Source organism: Stomoxys calcitrans, chromosome 5 (assembly GCF_963082655.1).
Source record: "Stomoxys calcitrans chromosome 5, idStoCalc2.1, whole genome shotgun sequence".
NCBI classification, from domain to species: Eukaryota; Metazoa; Arthropoda; class Insecta; order Diptera; family Muscidae; genus Stomoxys; species Stomoxys calcitrans.
The window spans coordinates 20,491,798-20,509,423 of record NC_081556.1 but is presented as its reverse complement, the minus strand read 5'-3'; the positions used below and the strand labels follow the sequence as shown (position 1 = coordinate 20,509,423).

General features: G+C 33.6%; 1 protein-coding gene across 9 annotated transcripts in view; it reads right to left on the bottom strand.

The window, feature by feature from the left end:
* Window positions 1–17,626, bottom strand: part of LOC106083996 (protein muscleblind) — a 913,910-nt gene that overhangs the window by 45,029 nt on the left and 851,255 nt on the right. The window contains exon 8 of one of the 9 annotated variants that reach the window (XM_059368577.1): window positions 14,741–15,352. The exons of the other annotated variants lie outside the window; for them this stretch is intronic. Coding sequence (XP_059224560.1) covers window positions 15,336–15,352 — 17 coding nt within the window. The 3' untranslated portion in view covers window positions 14,741–15,335. Of the gene's footprint in view, window positions 1–14,740; window positions 15,353–17,626 lie in introns of those variants that run through there. 9 annotated transcript variants of the gene reach the window in all.

Sequence of the window (17,626 nt, the reverse complement as noted above, 5' to 3'; positions counted from 1 at the left end):
AACAAGCTCAGAATCGCATATTTGTGATTTTATGCTATTTTTAGAATTGCTACATTTTCAAGGTCGAAAACGCTGTAACTCCTTCAAGTTTTTCGAATTTCGCAAATCCAAAACCATTCCGCTATTAGAAATTCATAGAGGAATCATAAAATTAACTGAATGTCTGACAATTTTCATTTTCATATTTTTCGCATTTTTTTATGAAAGGGGTTAGCCTTATGAAAATTTTCAATTTTTCGATGCCCCAAAAATTTTGAGTTGAGTATACAGAAGTGAAGTTTGTGGCGAAAAAATGTGGTTTATTGCAATCCCCGAGTGAATTGCCCAAAAAAACAGGCTCAGAATCGCATATTTGTGATTTTATGCTATTTTAGAATTGCTACATTTTCAAGGTCGAAAACGCTGTAACTCCTTCAGTTTTTCGAATTTCGCAAATCCAAAACCATTCCGCTATTAGAAATTCATAGAGGAATCATAAAATTAACTGAATGTCTGACAATTTTCATTTTCATATTTTTCGCATTTTTTATGAAAGGGGTTAGCCTTATGAAAATTTTCAATTTTCGATGCCCCAAAAATTTTTGAGTTGAGTATACAGAAGTGAAGTTTGTGGCGAAAAAATGTGGTTTATTGCAATCCCCGAGTGAATTGCCCAAAAAACAGGCTCAGAATCGCATATTTGTGATTTTATGCTATTTTTAGAATTGCTACATTTTCAAGGTCGAAAACGCTGTAACTCCTTCAGTTTTTCGAATTTCGCAAATCCAAAAACCATTCCGCTATAGAAATTCATAGAGGAATCATAAAATTAACTGAATGTCTGACAATTTTCATTTTCATATTTTTCGCATTTTTTTATGAAAGGGGTTAGCCTTATGAAAATTTTCAATTTTCGATGCCCAAAAATTTTTGAGTTGAGTATACAGAAGTGAAGTTTGTGGCGAAAAAATGTGGTTTATTGCAATCCCCGAGTGAAGTGCCCAAAAAACAAGCTCAGAATCGCATATTTGTGATTTTATGCTATTTTTAGAATTGCTACATTTTCAAGGTCGAAAACGCTGTAACTCCTTCAGTTTTTCGAATTTCGCAAATCCAAAACCATTCCGCTATTAGAAATTCATAGAGGAATCATAAAATAAACTGAATGTCTGACAATTTTCATTTTCATATTTTTCGCATTTTTTTATGAAAGGGGTTAGCCTTATGAAAATTTTCAATTTTCGATGCCCCCAAAATTTTTGAGTTGAGTATACAGAAGTGAAGTTTGTGGCGAAAAAATGTGGTTTATTGCAATCCCCGAGTGAATTGCCCAAAAAACAGGCTCAGAATCGCATATTTGTGATTTTTATGCTATTTTTAGAATTGCTACATTTTCAAGGTCGAAACGCTGTAACTCCTACAGTTTTTCGAATTTCGCAAATCCAAAACCATTCCGCTATTAGAAATTCATAGAGGAATCATAAAATTAACTGAATGTCTGACAATTTTCATTTTCATATTTTTCGCATTTTTTTATGAAAGGGGTTAGCCTTATGAAAATTTTCAATTTTCGATGCCCCAAAAATTTTTGAGTTGAGTATACAGAAGTGAAGTTTGTGGCGAAAAAATGTGGTTTATTGCAATCCCCGAGTGAATTGCCCAAAAAACAAGCTCAGAATCGCATATTTGTGATTTTATGCTATTTTAGAATTGCTACATTTTCAAGGTCGAAACGCTGTAACTCCTTCAGTTTTTCGAATTTCGCAAATCCAAAACCATTCCGCTATTAGAAATTCATAGAGGAATCATAAAATTAAACTGAATGTCTGACAATTTTCATTTTCATATTTTTCGCATTTTTTTATGAAAGGGGTTAGCCTTATGAAAATTTTCAATTTTCGATGCCCCAAAAATTTTTGAGTTGAGTATACAGAAGTGAAGTTTGTGGCGAAAAAATGTGGTTTATTGCAATCCCCGAGTGAATTGCCCAAAAAACAAGCTCAGAATCGCATATTTGTGATTTTATGCTATTTTTAGAATTGCTACATTTTCAAGGTCGAAAACGCTGACTCCTTCAGTTTTTCGAATTTCGCAAATCCAAAACCATTCCGCTATTAGAAATTCATAGAGGAATCATAAAATTAACTGAATGTCTGACAATTTTCATTTTCATATTTTTCGCATTTTTTTATGAAAGGGGTTAGCCTTATGAAAATTTTCAATTTTCGATGCCCCAAAAATTTTTGAGTTGAGTATACAGAAGTGAAGTTTGTGGCGAAAAAATGTGGTTTATTGCAATCCCCGAGTGAATTGCCCAAAAAACAAGCTCAGAATCGCATATTTGTGATTTTATGCTATTTTTAGAATTGCTACATTTTCAAGGTCGAAAACGCTGTAACTCCTTCAGTTTTTCGAATTTCGCAAATCCAAAACCATTCCGCTATTAGAAATTCATAGAGGAATCATAAAATTAACTGAATGTCTGACAATTTTCATTTTCATATTTTTCGCAGTTTTTTATGAAAGGGGTTAGCCTTATGAAAATTTTCAATTTCCGATGCCCCAAAAATTTTTGAGTTGAGTATACAGAAGTGAAGTTTGTGGCGAAAAAATGTGGTTTATTGCAATCCCCGAGTGAATTGCCCAAAAAACAAGCTCAGAATCGCATATTTGTGATTTTATGCTATTTTTAGAATTGCTACATTTTCAAGGTCGAAAACGCTGTAACTCCTTCAGTTTTTCGAATTTCGCAAATCCAAAACCATTCCGCTATTAGAAATTCATAGAGGAATCATAAAATTAACTGAATGTCTGACAATTTTCATTTTCATATTTTTCGCATTTTTTTATGAAAGGGGTTAGCCTTATGAAAATTTTCAATTTTCGATGCCCCAAAAATTTTTGAGTTGAGTATACAGAAGTGAAGTTTGTGGCGAAAAAATGTGGTTTATTGCAATCCCCGAGTGAATTGCCCAAAAAACAGGCTCAGAATCGCATATTTGTGATTTTATGCTATTTTTAGAATTGCTACATTTTCAAGGTCGAAAACGCTGTAACTCCTTCAGTTTTTCGAATTTCGCAAATCCAAAACCATTCCGCTATTAGAAATTCATAGAGGAATCATAAAATTAACTGAATGTCTGACAATTTTCATTTTCATATTTTTCGCATTTTTTTATGAAAATTTTCAATTTTCGATGCCCCAAAAATTTTTGAGTTGAGTATACAGAAGTGAAGTTTGTGGCGAAAAAATGTGGTTTATTGCAATCCCCGAGTGAATTGCCCAAAAAACAAGCTCAGAATCGCATATTTGTGATTTTATGCTATTTTTAGAATTGCTACATTTTCAAGGTCGAAAACGCTGTAACTCCTTCAGTTTTTCGAATTTCGCAAATCCAAAACCATTCCGCTATTAGAAATTCATAGAGGAATCATAAAATTAACTGAATGTCTGACAATTTTCATTTTCATATTTTTCGCATTTTTTTATGAAAATTTTCAATTTTCGATGCCCCAAAAATTTTTGAGTTGAGTATACAGAAGTGAAGTTTGTGGCGAAAAAATGTGGTTTATTGCAATCTCCGAGTGAATTGCCCAAAAAACAGGCTCAGAATCGCATATTTGTGATTTTATGCTATTTTTAGAATTGCTACATTTTCAAGGTCGAAAACGCTGTAACTCCTTCAGTTTTTCGAATTTCGCAAATCCAAAACCATTCGGCTATTAGAAATTCATAGAGGAATCATAAAATTAACTGAATGTCTGACAATTTTCATTTTCATATTTTTCGCATTTTTTATGAAAGGGGTTAGCCTTATGAAAATTTTCAATTTTCGATGCCCCAAAAATTTTTGAGTTGAGTATACAGAAGTGAAGTTTGTGGCGAAAAAATGTGGTTTATTGCAATCCCCGAGTGAAGTGCCCAAAAAACAAGCTCAGAATCGCATATTTGTGATTTTATGCTATTTTTAGAATTGCTACATTTTCAAGGTCGAAAACGCTGTAACTCCTTCAGTTTTTCGAATTTCGCAAATCCAAAACCATTCCGCTATTAGAAATTCATAGAGGAATCATAAAATTAACTGAATGTCTGACAATTTTCATTTTCATATTTTTCGCATTTTTTTATGAAAGGGGTTAGCCTTATGAAAATTTTCAATTTTCGATGCCCCAAAAATTTTTGAGTTGAGTATACAGAAGTGAAGTTTGTGGCGAAAAAATGTGGTTTATTGCAATCCCCGAGTGAATTGCCCAAAAAACAAGCTCAGAATCGCATATTTGTGATTTTATGCTATTTTTAGAATTGCTACATTTTCAAGGTCGAAAACGCTGTAACTCCTTCAGTTTTTCGAATTTCGCAAATCCAAAACCATTCCGCTATTAGAAATTCATAGAGGAATCATAAAATAAACTGAATGTCTGACAATTTTCATTTTCATATTTTTCGCATTTTTTTATGAAAGGGGTTAGCCTTATGAAAATTTTCAATTTTCGATGCCCCAAAAATTTTTGAGTTGAGTATACAGAAGTGAAGTTTGTGGCGAAAAAATGTGGTTTATTGCAATCCCCGAGTGAATTGCCCAAAAAACAGGCTCAGAATCGCATATTTGTGATTTTATGCTATTTTTAGAATTGCTACATTTTCAAGGTCGAAAACGCTGTAACTCCTACAGTTTTTCGAATTTCGCAAATCCAAAACCATTCCGCTATTAGAAATTCATAGAGGAATCATAAAATTAACTGAATGTCTGACAATTTTCATTTTCATATTTTTCGCATTTTTTTATGAAAGGGGTTAGCCTTATGAAAATTTTCAATTTTCGATGCCCCAAAAATTTTTGAGTTGAGTATACAGAAGTGAAGTTTGTGGCGAAAAAATGTGGTTTATTGCAATCCCCGAGTGAATTGCCCAAAAAACAAGCTCAGAATCGCATATTTGTGATTTTATGCTATTTTTAGAATTGCTACATTTTCAAGGTCGAAAACGCTGTAACTCCTTCAGTTTTTCGAATTTCGCAAATCCAAAACCATTCCGCTATTAGAAATTCATAGAGGAATCATAAAATTAACTGAATGTCTGACAATTTTCATTTTCATATTTTTCGCAGTTTTTTATGAAAGGGGTTAGCCTTATGAAAATTTTCAATTTCCGATGCCCCAAAAATTTTTGAGTTGAGTATACAGAAGTGAAGTTTGTGGCGAAAAAATGTGGTTTATTGCAATCCCCGAGTGAATTGCCCAAAAAACAAGCTCAGAATCGCATATTTGTGATTTTATGCTATTTTTAGAATTGCTACATTTTCAAGGTCGAAAACGCTGTAACTCCTTCAGTTTTTCGAATTTCGCAAATCCAAAACCATTCCGCTATTAGAAATTCATAGAGGAATCATAAAATTAACTGAATGTCTGACAATTTTCATTTTCATATTTTTCGCAATTTTTTATGAAAGGGGTTAGCCTTATGAAAATTTTCAATTTTCGATGCCCCAAAAATTTTTGAGTTGAGTATACAGAAGTGAAGTTTGTGGCGAAAAAATGTGGTTTATTGCAATCCCCGAGTGAATTGCCCAAAAAACAGGCTCAGAATCGCATATTTGTGATTTTATGCTATTTTTAGAATTGCTGCATTTTCAAGGTCGAAAACGCTGTAACTCCTTCAGTTTTTCGAATTTCGCAAATCCAAAACCATTCCGCTATTAGAAATTCATAGAGGAATCATAAAATTAACTGAATGTCTGACAATTTTCATTTTCATATTTTTCGCATTTTTTTATGAAAATTTTCAATTTTCGATGCCCCAAAAATTTTTGAGTTGAGTATACAGAAGTGAAGTTTGTGGCGAAAAAATGTGGTTTATTGCAATCCCCGAGTGAATTGCCCAAAAAACAAGCTCAGAATCGCATATTTGTGATTTTATGCTATTTTTAGAATTGCTACATTTTCAAGGTCGAAAACGCTGTAACTCCTTCAGTTTTTCGAATTTCGCAAATCCAAAACCATTCCGCTATTAGAAATTCATAGAGGAATCATAAAATTAACTGAATGTCTGACAATTTTCATTTTCATATTTTTCGCATTTTTTTATGAAAATTTTCAATTTTCGATGCCCCAAAAATTTTTGAGTTGAGTATACAGAAGTGAAGTTTGTGGCGAAAAAATGTGGTTTATTGCAATCCCCGAGTGAATTGCCCAAAAAACAGGCTCAGAATCGCATATTTGTGATTTTATGCTATTTTTAGAATTGCTACATTTTCAAGGTCGAAAACGCTGTAACTCCTTCAGTTTTTCGAATTTCGCAAATCCAAAACCATTCGGCTATTAGAAATTCATAGAGGAATCATAAAATTAACTGAATGTCTGACAATTTTCATTTTCATATTTTTCGCATTTTTTATGAAAGGGGTTAGCCTTATGAAAATTTTCAATTTTCGATGCCCCAAAAATTTTTGAGTTGAGTATACAGAAGTGAAGTTTGTGGCGAAAAAATGTGGTTTATTGCAATCCCCGAGTGAAGTGCCCAAAAAACAAGCTCAGAATCGCATATTTGTGATTTTATGCTATTTTTAGAATTGCTACATTTTCAAGGTCGAAAACGCTGTAACTCCTTCAGTTTTTCGAATTTCGCAAATCCAAAACCATTCCGCTATTAGAAATTCATAGAGGAATCATAAAATTAACTGAATGTCTGACAATTTTCATTTTCATATTTTTCGCATTTTTTTATGAAAGGGGTTAGCCTTATGAAAATTTTCAATTTTCGATGCCCCAAAAATTTTTGAGTTGAGTATACAGAAGTGAAGTTTGTGGCGAAAAAATGTGGTTTATTGCAATCCCCGAGTGAATTGCCCAAAAAACAAGCTCAGAATCGCATATTTGTGATTTTATGCTATTTTTAGAATTGCTACATTTTCAAGGTCGAAAACGCTGTAACTCCTTCAGTTTTTCGAATTTCGCAAATCCAAAACCATTCCGCTATTAGAAATTCATAGAGGAATCATAAAATTAACTGAATGTCTGACAATTTTCATTTTCATATTTTTCGCATTTTTTTATGAAAGGGGTTAGCCTTATGAAAATTTTCAATTTTCGATGCCCCAAAAATTTTTGAGTTGAGTATACAGAAGTGAAGTTTGTGGCGAAAAAATGTGGTTTATTGCAATCCCCGAGTGAATTGCCCAAAAAACAGGCTCAGAATCGCATATTTGTGATTTTATGCTATTTTTAGAATTGCTACATTTTCAAGGTCGAAAACGCTGTAACTCCTTCAGTTTTTCGAATTTCGCAAATCCAAAACCATTCCGCTATTAGAAATTCATAGAGGAATCATAAAATTAACTGAATGTCTGACAATTTTCATTTTCATATTTTTCGCATTTTTTTATGAAAATTTTCAATTTTCGATGCCCCAAAAATTTTTGAGTTGAGTATACAGAAGTGAAGTTTGTGGCGAAAAAATGTGGTTTATTGCAATCCCCGAGTGAATTGCCCAAAAAACAGGCTCAGAATCGCATATTTGTGATTTTATGCTATTTTTAGAATTGCTACATTTTCAAGGTCGAAAACGCTGTAACTCCTTCAGTTTTTCGAATTTCGCAAATCCAAAACCATTCCGCTATTAGAAATTCATAGAGGAATCATAAAATTAACTGAATGTCTGACAATTTTCATTTTCATATTTTTCGCATTTTTTTATGAAAGGGGTTAGCCTTATGAAAATTTTCAATTTTCGATGCCCCAAAAATTTTTGAGTTGAGTATACAGAAGTGAAGTTTGTGGCGAAAAAATGTGGTTTATTGCAATCCCCGAGTGAATTGCCCAAAAAACAAGCTCAGAATCGCATATTTGTGATTTTATGCTATTTTTAGAATTGCTACATTTTCAAGGTCGAAAACGCTGTACTCCTTCAGTTTTTCGAATTTCGCAAATCCAAAACCATTCCGCTATTAGAAATTCATAGAGGAATCATAAAATTAACTGAATGTCTGACAATTTTCATTTTCATATTTTTCGCATTTTTTTATGAAAGGGGTTAGCCTTATGAAAATTTTCAATTTTCGATGCCCCAAAAATTTTTGAGTTGAGTATACAGAAGTGAAGTTTGTGGCGAAAAAATGTGGTTTATTGCAATCCCCGAGTGAATTGCCCAAAAAACAAGCTCAGAATCGCATATTTGTGATTTTATGCTATTTTTAGAATTGCTACATTTTCAAGGTCGAAAACGCTGTAACTCCTTCAGTTTTTCGAATTTCGCAAATCCAAAACCATTCCGCTATTAGAAATTCATAGAGGAATCATAAAATAAACTGAATGTCTGACAATTTTCATTTTCATATTTTTCGCATTTTTTTATGAAAGGGGTTAGCCTTATGAAAATTTTCAATTTTCGATGCCCCAAAAATTTTTGAGTTGAGTATACAGAAGTGAAGTTTGTGGCGAAAAAATGTGGTTTATTGCAATCCCCGAGTGAAGTGCCCAAAAAACAAGCTCAGAATCGCATATTTGTGATTTTATGCTATTTTTAGAATTGCTACATTTTCAAGGTCGAAAACGCTGTAACTCCTTCAGTTTTTCGAATTTCGCAAATCCAAAACCATTCCGCTATTAGAAATTCATAGAGGAATCATAAAATTAACTGAATGTCTGACAATTTTCATTTTCATATTTTTCGCATTTTTTTATGAAAGGGGTTAGCCTTATGAAAATTTTCAATTTTCGATGCCCCAAAAATTTTTGAGTTGAGTATACAGAAGTGAAGTTTGTGGCGAAAAAATGTGGTTTATTGCAATCCCCGAGTGAATTGCCCAAAAAACAAGCTCAGAATCGCATATTTGTGATTTTATGCTATTTTTAGAATTGCTACATTTTCAAGGTCGAAAACGCTGTAACTCCTTCAGTTTTTCGAATTTCGCAAATCCAAAACCATTCCGCTATTAGAAATTCATAGAGGAATCATAAAATTAACTGAATGTCTGACAATTTTCATTTTCATATTTTTCGCATTTTTTTATGAAAGGGGTTAGCCTTATGAAAATTTTCAATTTTCGATGCCCCAAAAATTTTTGAGTTGAGTATACAGAAGTGAAGTTTGTGGCGAAAAAATGTGGTTTATTGCAATCCCCGAGTGAATTGCCCAAAAAACAAGCTCAGAATCGCATATTTGTGATTTTATGCTATTTTTAGAATTGCTACATTTTCAAGGTCGAAAACGCTGTAACTCCTTCAGTTTTTCGAATTTCGCAAATCCAAAACCATTCCGCTATTAGAAATTCATAGAGGAATCATAAAATTAACTGAATGTCTGACAATTTTCATTTTCATATTTTTCGCATTTTTTTATGAAAGGGGTTAGCCTTATGAAAATTTTCAATTTTCGATGCCCCAAAAATTTTTGAGTTGAGTATACAGAAGTGAAGTTTGTGGCGAAAAAATGTGGTTTATTGCAATCCCCGAGTGAATTGCCCAAAAAACAGGCTCAGAATCGCATATTTGTGATTTTATGCTATTTTTAGAATTGCTACATTTTCAAGGTCGAAAACGCTGTAACTCCTTCAGTTTTTCGAATTTCGCAAATCCAAAACCATTCGGCTATTAGAAATTCATAGAGGAATCATAAAATTAACTGAATGTCTGACAATTTTCATTTTCATATTTTTCGCATTTTTTTATGAAAGGGGTTAGCCTTATGAAAATTTTCAATTTTCGATGCCCCAAAAATTTTTGAGTTGAGTATACAGAAGTGAAGTTTGTGGCGAAAAAATGTGGTTTATTGCAATCCCCGAGTGAAGTGCCCAAAAAACAAGCTCAGAATCGCATATTTGTGATTTTATGCTATTTTTAGAATTGCTACATTTTCAAGGTCGAAAACGCTGTAACTCCTTCAGTTTTTCGAATTTCGCAAATCCAAAACCATTCCGCTATTAGAAATTCATAGAGGAATCATAAAATTAACTGAATGTCTGACAATTTTCATTTTCATATTTTTCGCATTTTTTTATGAAAGGGGTTAGCCTTATGAAAATTTTCAATTTTCGATGCCCCAAAAATTTTTGAGTTGAGTATACAGAAGTGAAGTTTGTGGCGAAAAAATGTGGTTTATTGCAATCCCCGAGTGAATTGCCCAAAAAACAGACTAAGAATCGCATATTTGTGATTTTATGCTATTTTTAGAATTGCTACATTTTCAAGGTCGAAAACGCTGTAACTCCTACAGTTTTTCGAATTTCGCAAATCCAAAACCATTCCGCTATTAGAAATTCATAGAGGAATCATAAAATTAACTGAATGTCTGACAATTTTCATTTTCATATTTTTCGCATTTTTTTATGAGGGGGTTAGCCTTATAAAAATTATAAAATCATAAAATAAACAGAATTTCTTCATTTTTTTATTTTCATATTTTTCGCGTTTTTAATGAAACGACATTCTATCTCAAAAACATGAAAGTCTCTTGTGTGGAAAACGATGCTGTGTTGGTGTATTCATATGAAACCACTTCTAGGAATCAATAGATATGAAATCAATTGCTGAATACAAAGAATTGGGGCTGGTCCTGGTGTAACATTGCTTTTTGTAATTATTAACATAAATAATCGAAATAAAATTAGATTAAAATTGTTTGCAAAGGTTGTTTTTTTTTTTGGTTCATTAGGGGGTGGAATAATCAGTAACGGTTTGGTACTAAACCAATAACGGTCTGGTGCTAAAACCGATAACAGTTTTGTATTAATACCAATACCAGTTGGTAATAAGGATAGCCCCAAACGGTACTAATCATTTTATGTTTCATCCTAACCATCCGATATTGTTTTTGTCCCATGCAGTGTTGCTTGACTTTTCTCTGGGTGTGACGGACATGGATAGACTATTATTACGACTTAACAGCTGTTGAATATCCCAAATAAGTTTGACGTGAAGAGCGATTTAAAGGCGATATTTCTAGCCTAAGTTAAGCAAGGATGGAAATCTATCACCAGAACTGCCTGATTCACCAACGGCGAAAAAGAAGTCTCTGAAAGGTATTGCAATCAACCATTAATGCACAATGGTTCAGTGGAACATTTAAAATATGCCTCACAACGATTTTTTAGAAGAAAAAAATCTCAATTGTTTTTTTTTTTCATTTTTAAACTTTATTTTCCTTTGAAAAACAATTGATGACATTACGCTTTGATCGTACTTATAAATATTTATGTAAAAAAATATATTTTTGGAGCTGAAGCCATAATGAAGACATTCTCAGTTTCGAACAATCGGACTCGGACATCACATTGTGGGTTAAGATATTTTTTGAATAGAAAGCTAGTCTTCACAACCAATGTGAATTCATTTTCTTTCATTTGATCCCTTCTTAGCTTCTTAACTGTGCACATTTCATAGACAATCATATTTTTCCCATGAACATTCCAGTTAGGACCAGGGGATACTTCTTTCATAGCAATGAGTGCAGTCTTATTGCGCAAAGTACCTTTCTTTGATATGATCCAATGTTTGTCTCAAGAAGACATGCTTCTACCATTGCACAGCGCACTAATTAGTGAGTGGTGGAATCATATTTGTCCCATGAACATTCCATTTAAGACCAGGGGATACCTCTTTCATAGCAATGAGTGCAGTCCTATTGCACCTTTCTATGATATGATTTCATGTTCTCCTTAAGACGACATGATTCCACCAGCGCACTAATTAGTGATTGGTGAAAGCAGGTTATTTTTTTGGGGCAAAGCAGACTGATGATGGAGCTTTAGTTTCGAAATCGCGATCTCTGTAGCCTTCCCAATGCATTTATAGCAACCATATTTTGTCAAAAACTATTTAAAGAAGGATTTTTATTTTCCTTTCTATTCTGAAAAGAAACAAAAACAAGTAAAAAGGCGTTAAATTTGGCCGGGCCGAACTTTGGCTGCCCACCACTTGGGGTATATATGTAAAATACCTTTTCATCATAGTCCAGTGAAAAATGCATAATTTATGCCCCCATAACAGCTATGTCGAAATATGGTTCAATTTGGACCCAATTCGCCACAGACCACTCAATGTCCGCTTATCTTTTTGGGGCAAGGCAGACTGTACAAATCATTGGTTTTTTTCATAGCTTTACCCAAATATAGACCGATCTGAACCATATACGACAAGGATGTCGAGAAACCTAACATAAGTCACTTGGTCAAATTTCAGCTAAATCGGATTTAAATGTGCCTTTTATGGGGCCAAGACTTTAAATAGAGAGATCGGTCTATATGGCATCTATATCCAAATCTGAACCGATCTGAAACATCGGCGGATCGGTCTATATGGGGGCTTTATTAAGATATAGTCCGATATAACCCATCTTCGAACTTAATCTGCTTATGGAAGAAAAAAAAAGAATCTGTGCAAAGTTTCAGCTCACTGGATGAGAAATGCGCCCTCTAGAGGCTCAAGAAGTCAAGATCCTAGATCGGCTTATATGACAGCTATATCAGATTATGTACCGATTTGCGCCATACTTAGCACAGTTGTTGGAAGTTATAACAAACCACCTCGCGCAAAATTTCAGTCAAATCGGATAATAATTGCGCCCTCTAGCGGCTCAAAAAGTCAAGATCCAAGATTCGTTTATATGGCAGTTGTACCACGTTGTATAACGATTTCAACCATACTTGGCACAGTTGTTGGAAGTGATACCCAAACACCACGTGTAAAATTTCAGCCAAATCGGACGATAATTGCGCCCTCTAGAGGCTTAGGAAGTCAAGACCCAAAATCGGTTTATATGGCATCTATGACATGTTATGATCCGATTTGAACTATACTTAGCACAGTTGTTGGAAGTCATAACAAAACACCTTGCGCAAAATTTCAGCCAAATCGGATAATAATTGCGCCCTCTAGCGGCTCAAAAAGTCAAGATCCAAGATTCGTTTATATGGCAGTTATACCACGTTGTAGACCGATTTCAACCATACTTAGCACATTTATTGGAAGTGATATCAAAACACAAAGAGCAAAATTTCAGCCAAATCTGAAAAAATTGCGGCTTGCATGGGCTTAGGAAGTCAAATCGGGAGATCGGTTTAAATGGGAGCCATATCAGGTTCTTGACCGATTTGGACAGTATTTTGCACAGAACACTATGTGCAAAATAACAGCTAAATCGAACAACAATTGTGGCTTCCATGGGCTCAAGAAGTCAAATCGGAAGATCGGTTTATATGAGTGCTATATCCAAATCTGAACCGATATGGCCCGTTTGCAATTATCGACGATCTTCATCAATATAAAGTATCTGTGCAAAATTTCAAGCGGCTAGCTCTACGCGTTCGACCGCTATTGTGATTTTGATAGACGGACGGACATGGTTAGTTCGACTTAGATTGTCGATACGATCAAAAAAATATACACTTTATGGGGTCATAGATAAATATTTCGAGGTATTACAAACGGAATGACAATTTTAGCATACACCCATCCTATGGTGGTGGGTATAACAAACCCTATATTTGTTTCAGCTGGAGATACAAATCCAACAGCAAAATGAAACAACCAAAATACAGTAGCGCAAAAACAGATATGTCAAGATTTTTGAACGATTTTCTAAAATATGTAAATAGAGAATATAATTGATTGCAAAGTCCAATCAGAACACGTAATATAAAATGTCGGCCCAAGTTTCCTTGACATTAGAATTTATGATGTTTCCATCGCTAAATATCAATTGTGGACTACTGTGCTTTAATTTGCCTAAGAAATTAAAACTATTAATTGAACATTGATGCACACAGTTGCATATTAAATTGTACAGGGTGACGTATGATAAATATTAATAAGTAAATTATGTCCAGGGTGACGTATGATTCATAGTAATTTTAAATAACCTAATGGTAATCAGTACATAATAAAGCTTTTTGATTAGGAAATAAGTTCGAAATTTCAAAGTTTCACATAAAAACTGCTTGTATTACAATTTTTCATGTATAGAAACTAAAACAATTAAGATTTCCAAGTCATACAGGGTGGCTGATGAAAGCCGCTACCAAAAAAAAATGTAATAACTTTTTTTCTATTTAATAATAATAATTTAATAATTAATTTAATTAATTAATTAATTAATTTAATTAATAATAATTTAATAATTAATTTAATAATTTAATTTAACATGAATAAAAGAAAAATGTATTCCATACACCGAAAAAAAAATGTAGCAATATTCATCATTGTAGCAATATTCATCAGCCACCCTGTACATGATTTGTTTTTCTTCGGTCACTGAGCAATGTTTAGACTAATATTTTTTAACTGCAATGCCCTAAATTTCAATTAAAATAAGAAATACTTGATGGATTGTGTAAATGGAAACATAGAAGATACTACAATTAAAGAGAGCATATGTATATGTATAGACTAGCGTTAAAACAATTTCCCACTACAAAGAGCTTGGAAAAGTGCACAAATAATTTATTTAGATTTTATTGGAAAAAAATAAGTGTAATTTCTTTCTTATTCACAAAGTGCAAAAAAAGCTAAGGGATGTGTGTGTATGTGTTTATTTGCTAGGGACATGTATAGGACATTTTGTAAGGGTTTGTACATGTGTGAGTGTGTGTTTTTGTTTCTAAAAGTGTTTACGTGTGGTGATACAGTATTGTTGTTTGCCTTGCAGCGGGGATAGGCACGAGCATTATCTTCAGGCATTCGGCAGGATTTTTTGTTTTTTTTTTTTTTTTTTTGGTGTGGTTTTGGTGTAACATGGTGTCTATATCGCATCTAAGGACTACTAGGCAAGTATTAAGCAAAGGCATTTCGACTGTTGTTGTTTTTCTTGTTGTGATTGTTGTTGTTGCTGTTATCCTCTCAGGGATGTGTATGATTTCCACATGTTGTTTATTCTGTAAGCCAAACTACTGTTTTACTCAAATAACAAAAAAAAAGCATTTTGTGTGTTTCTATAAGATTCTATGGTCCATTCTATGTTTCGTTTTTGTTTTGATCCAAACTTTAAAAGCCATATATACTGATAAAAAAAAAATAATATTGGGTTAGTACGTGTACACAATTACAACATATATTGGAGAAAACATTTTCATTTATTTTTCAAAGATATTTGTTTGTATTGTCTTCTTTGTAGCATACGAGGTATGTATATTTTTTTTTCACCATTTCATTTTTCAATTGTATTTGTGTGTGTGTGTGTGTGTGTGTGTTTCTAAGTGTATCTAAAAGATTTGTATATGTGTATGTGTTTGTGTGTATGTATGAAGTGGCTTGGGATTCACGTTTAGAGTAGAGTTAGTTCAAGCACTTAAATTTAAGATATTAAAACAGATTGTTGATATAGTAAAGTATGTATTTGCTCTAGAGTATATATAAGTATATTGGCTTTACAGTAGAAGCGTACCTGGAGATGGTAAAAAAAAGAAAAAATAAAAAAAGTTTAGTTATTATTTGTTCTTTGGTGTTGGTTTTGTTTTTTTTTTTTTTTTGATTTCTTGTATTACGATATTAAATCAATCAATATAATAAGAAAAGACATTGGAAACAAATCTAAAATAGGGAATTGAAGAAACCAGGAGAAGGTATGTAATGTTTTTTTTTCTCATTTGGTGGATAGATAGATATAGGAATTTAATTTCGTAAAGTGTTTATACATATTATATATTTAATACAAAGAGATAAAGAGAAATTTTATAAAAAGTGTATAAGCTATAGAAAATATTATGAAAAGTCAGTCTTATGTGTTGAAGACTTGTTTCTAAATAAATGTTTAAATTGATGTTTGACCATCGAAGATCGAATATTCTGTCAACAAAACGTGACCCAAAACTCTACTGTCATAGACCTTTCTTTTAATTCCCATATCATCCCGATCGAACTACGCGCCCTATTTAAGGGTATGTAGTGTAGTCTTAGATTGGCCAAATGTGTATACCAGAGTTGTAGAAAACGTCCTAAGAACTTTCAATTGAAACCCATTTTGTGGCGTTGGACAATCATTTTGGTTTTATTTAGGTTGGGTAGGCCCCGTAGACACCTTGGACCAAATTCTTATAACAGATGCGTACTCAACTTCAAAATAGCTTTCATTTGATACCCATATAGTCCCATTTGAAAAATATGTTCTATTGAGAAGTTTTGGGGGGTGGGGAGGCGCCTCAGACACCAAGGAATAAATTTTTATATCAGATTCTTACTCTACATTTAAATACCTTTCAATTGAGTCCCATATTGTCCCAATCGGTAAGTATGTCCTGCTGGGTGGTTTTGGGTGGTGGGTTAGGTCCCTCAGACACCAAGGAATAAATTTTTTATCAGATTTACTCTACTTTTAAATACCTTTCAATGGAGTCCCATATTGTCCCAATCGGTAAGTATGTCCTGCTGGATGGTGGGGAGGCCCCTCAGACACCACGGAATAAATTTGTTTGTTAGATTTGTACCCCACTCTTAAATACCTAACTATTGACACTCATATTGCCCAAAGCGGTAAAAGTGTCCTGTTGGGTGGTGTTTTTGGGCGTGGGGACCCCCCCCCCAACACATAGAGTGACATTTTTATGCCAAGTTCGTAATCTACTCTCAAATACCTTTCATTTGATACCAATATTGTCCCAATTGCTAAGCATATCCGTTCGGATGGGTTTTGGGATGGGGCGTCCCCCCAGGATATTTGGCCCCAAAATTTTAAACCAATTTCATGTTTTTCCTTTTTGTAACCGAATCCGAAAGGAGTGCCGCAGAGCGACAACTCTTTGGGAAGAAGTTTCTACATGACAAGATGCCTCACAAATGTCGCCGTTGAAAATATTTTTCTGATGTTCTTGCCAGGACTCGAACTGAGGCGTTCAGCGTCATTGGCGGACATGCAAACCTCTACGGAGGCCTTCTTTTGAAATTAAATGATACAACTATTATTGTGAATTACTTTTTTAAATATTATGAGCTTTATTAAGTAATCGACCGATATGGACCATACTTGTCATTCCGTACAAGTCATAGAAAAATAGCATCCCCAAAATTTCACGGAAATTGAGTGATAATTGCGCCCTCTTTAAGCTCAAAAGTTCAATCGGGAGATCGGTTTTTATGGCGGCTATATCAGGTTATAGACAGATTTGGACTATACTTGGTACAGTTATTGGAAGTCATACCATAACGGCATGTGCAAAATTTCAGCCAAATCGGATATGAATGACGCCCTCAAGAAGTCAAATCGTGAGATCGGTTTATATGGCAGCTATATCAGATTATGGACTGATTTAGACCACACATAGCGCGGTTGTTGGAAGTTTTAGACAAAACTTCTCACGCTAAATTTCAGACAGATCGGATAAGAATTACGCCCTTTAGAATCTCAAGAAGTCAAGACCCAAGATCGGTCTATATGACATCTAATCAAAACCTGGACCGATTGGGCTCATTTACAATCCCAAACGACCTACACTAACAAAATCATTTGTGCAACATTTCAAGCACCTAGTTTTACGCCTTCCAAAGTTAGCGTGCTTACGATAGACATGTGGACGGACAGACAAACGAACGGACAGATATGGCTAGATTGACTTAAAATGTCATACCGATCAAGAATATACTCGTATATAATTTATGGAGTCTAAGACGATTATTTCGATGTGTTACAAATGGAATGACGAAATTAGTGTACCCCCATCCTATG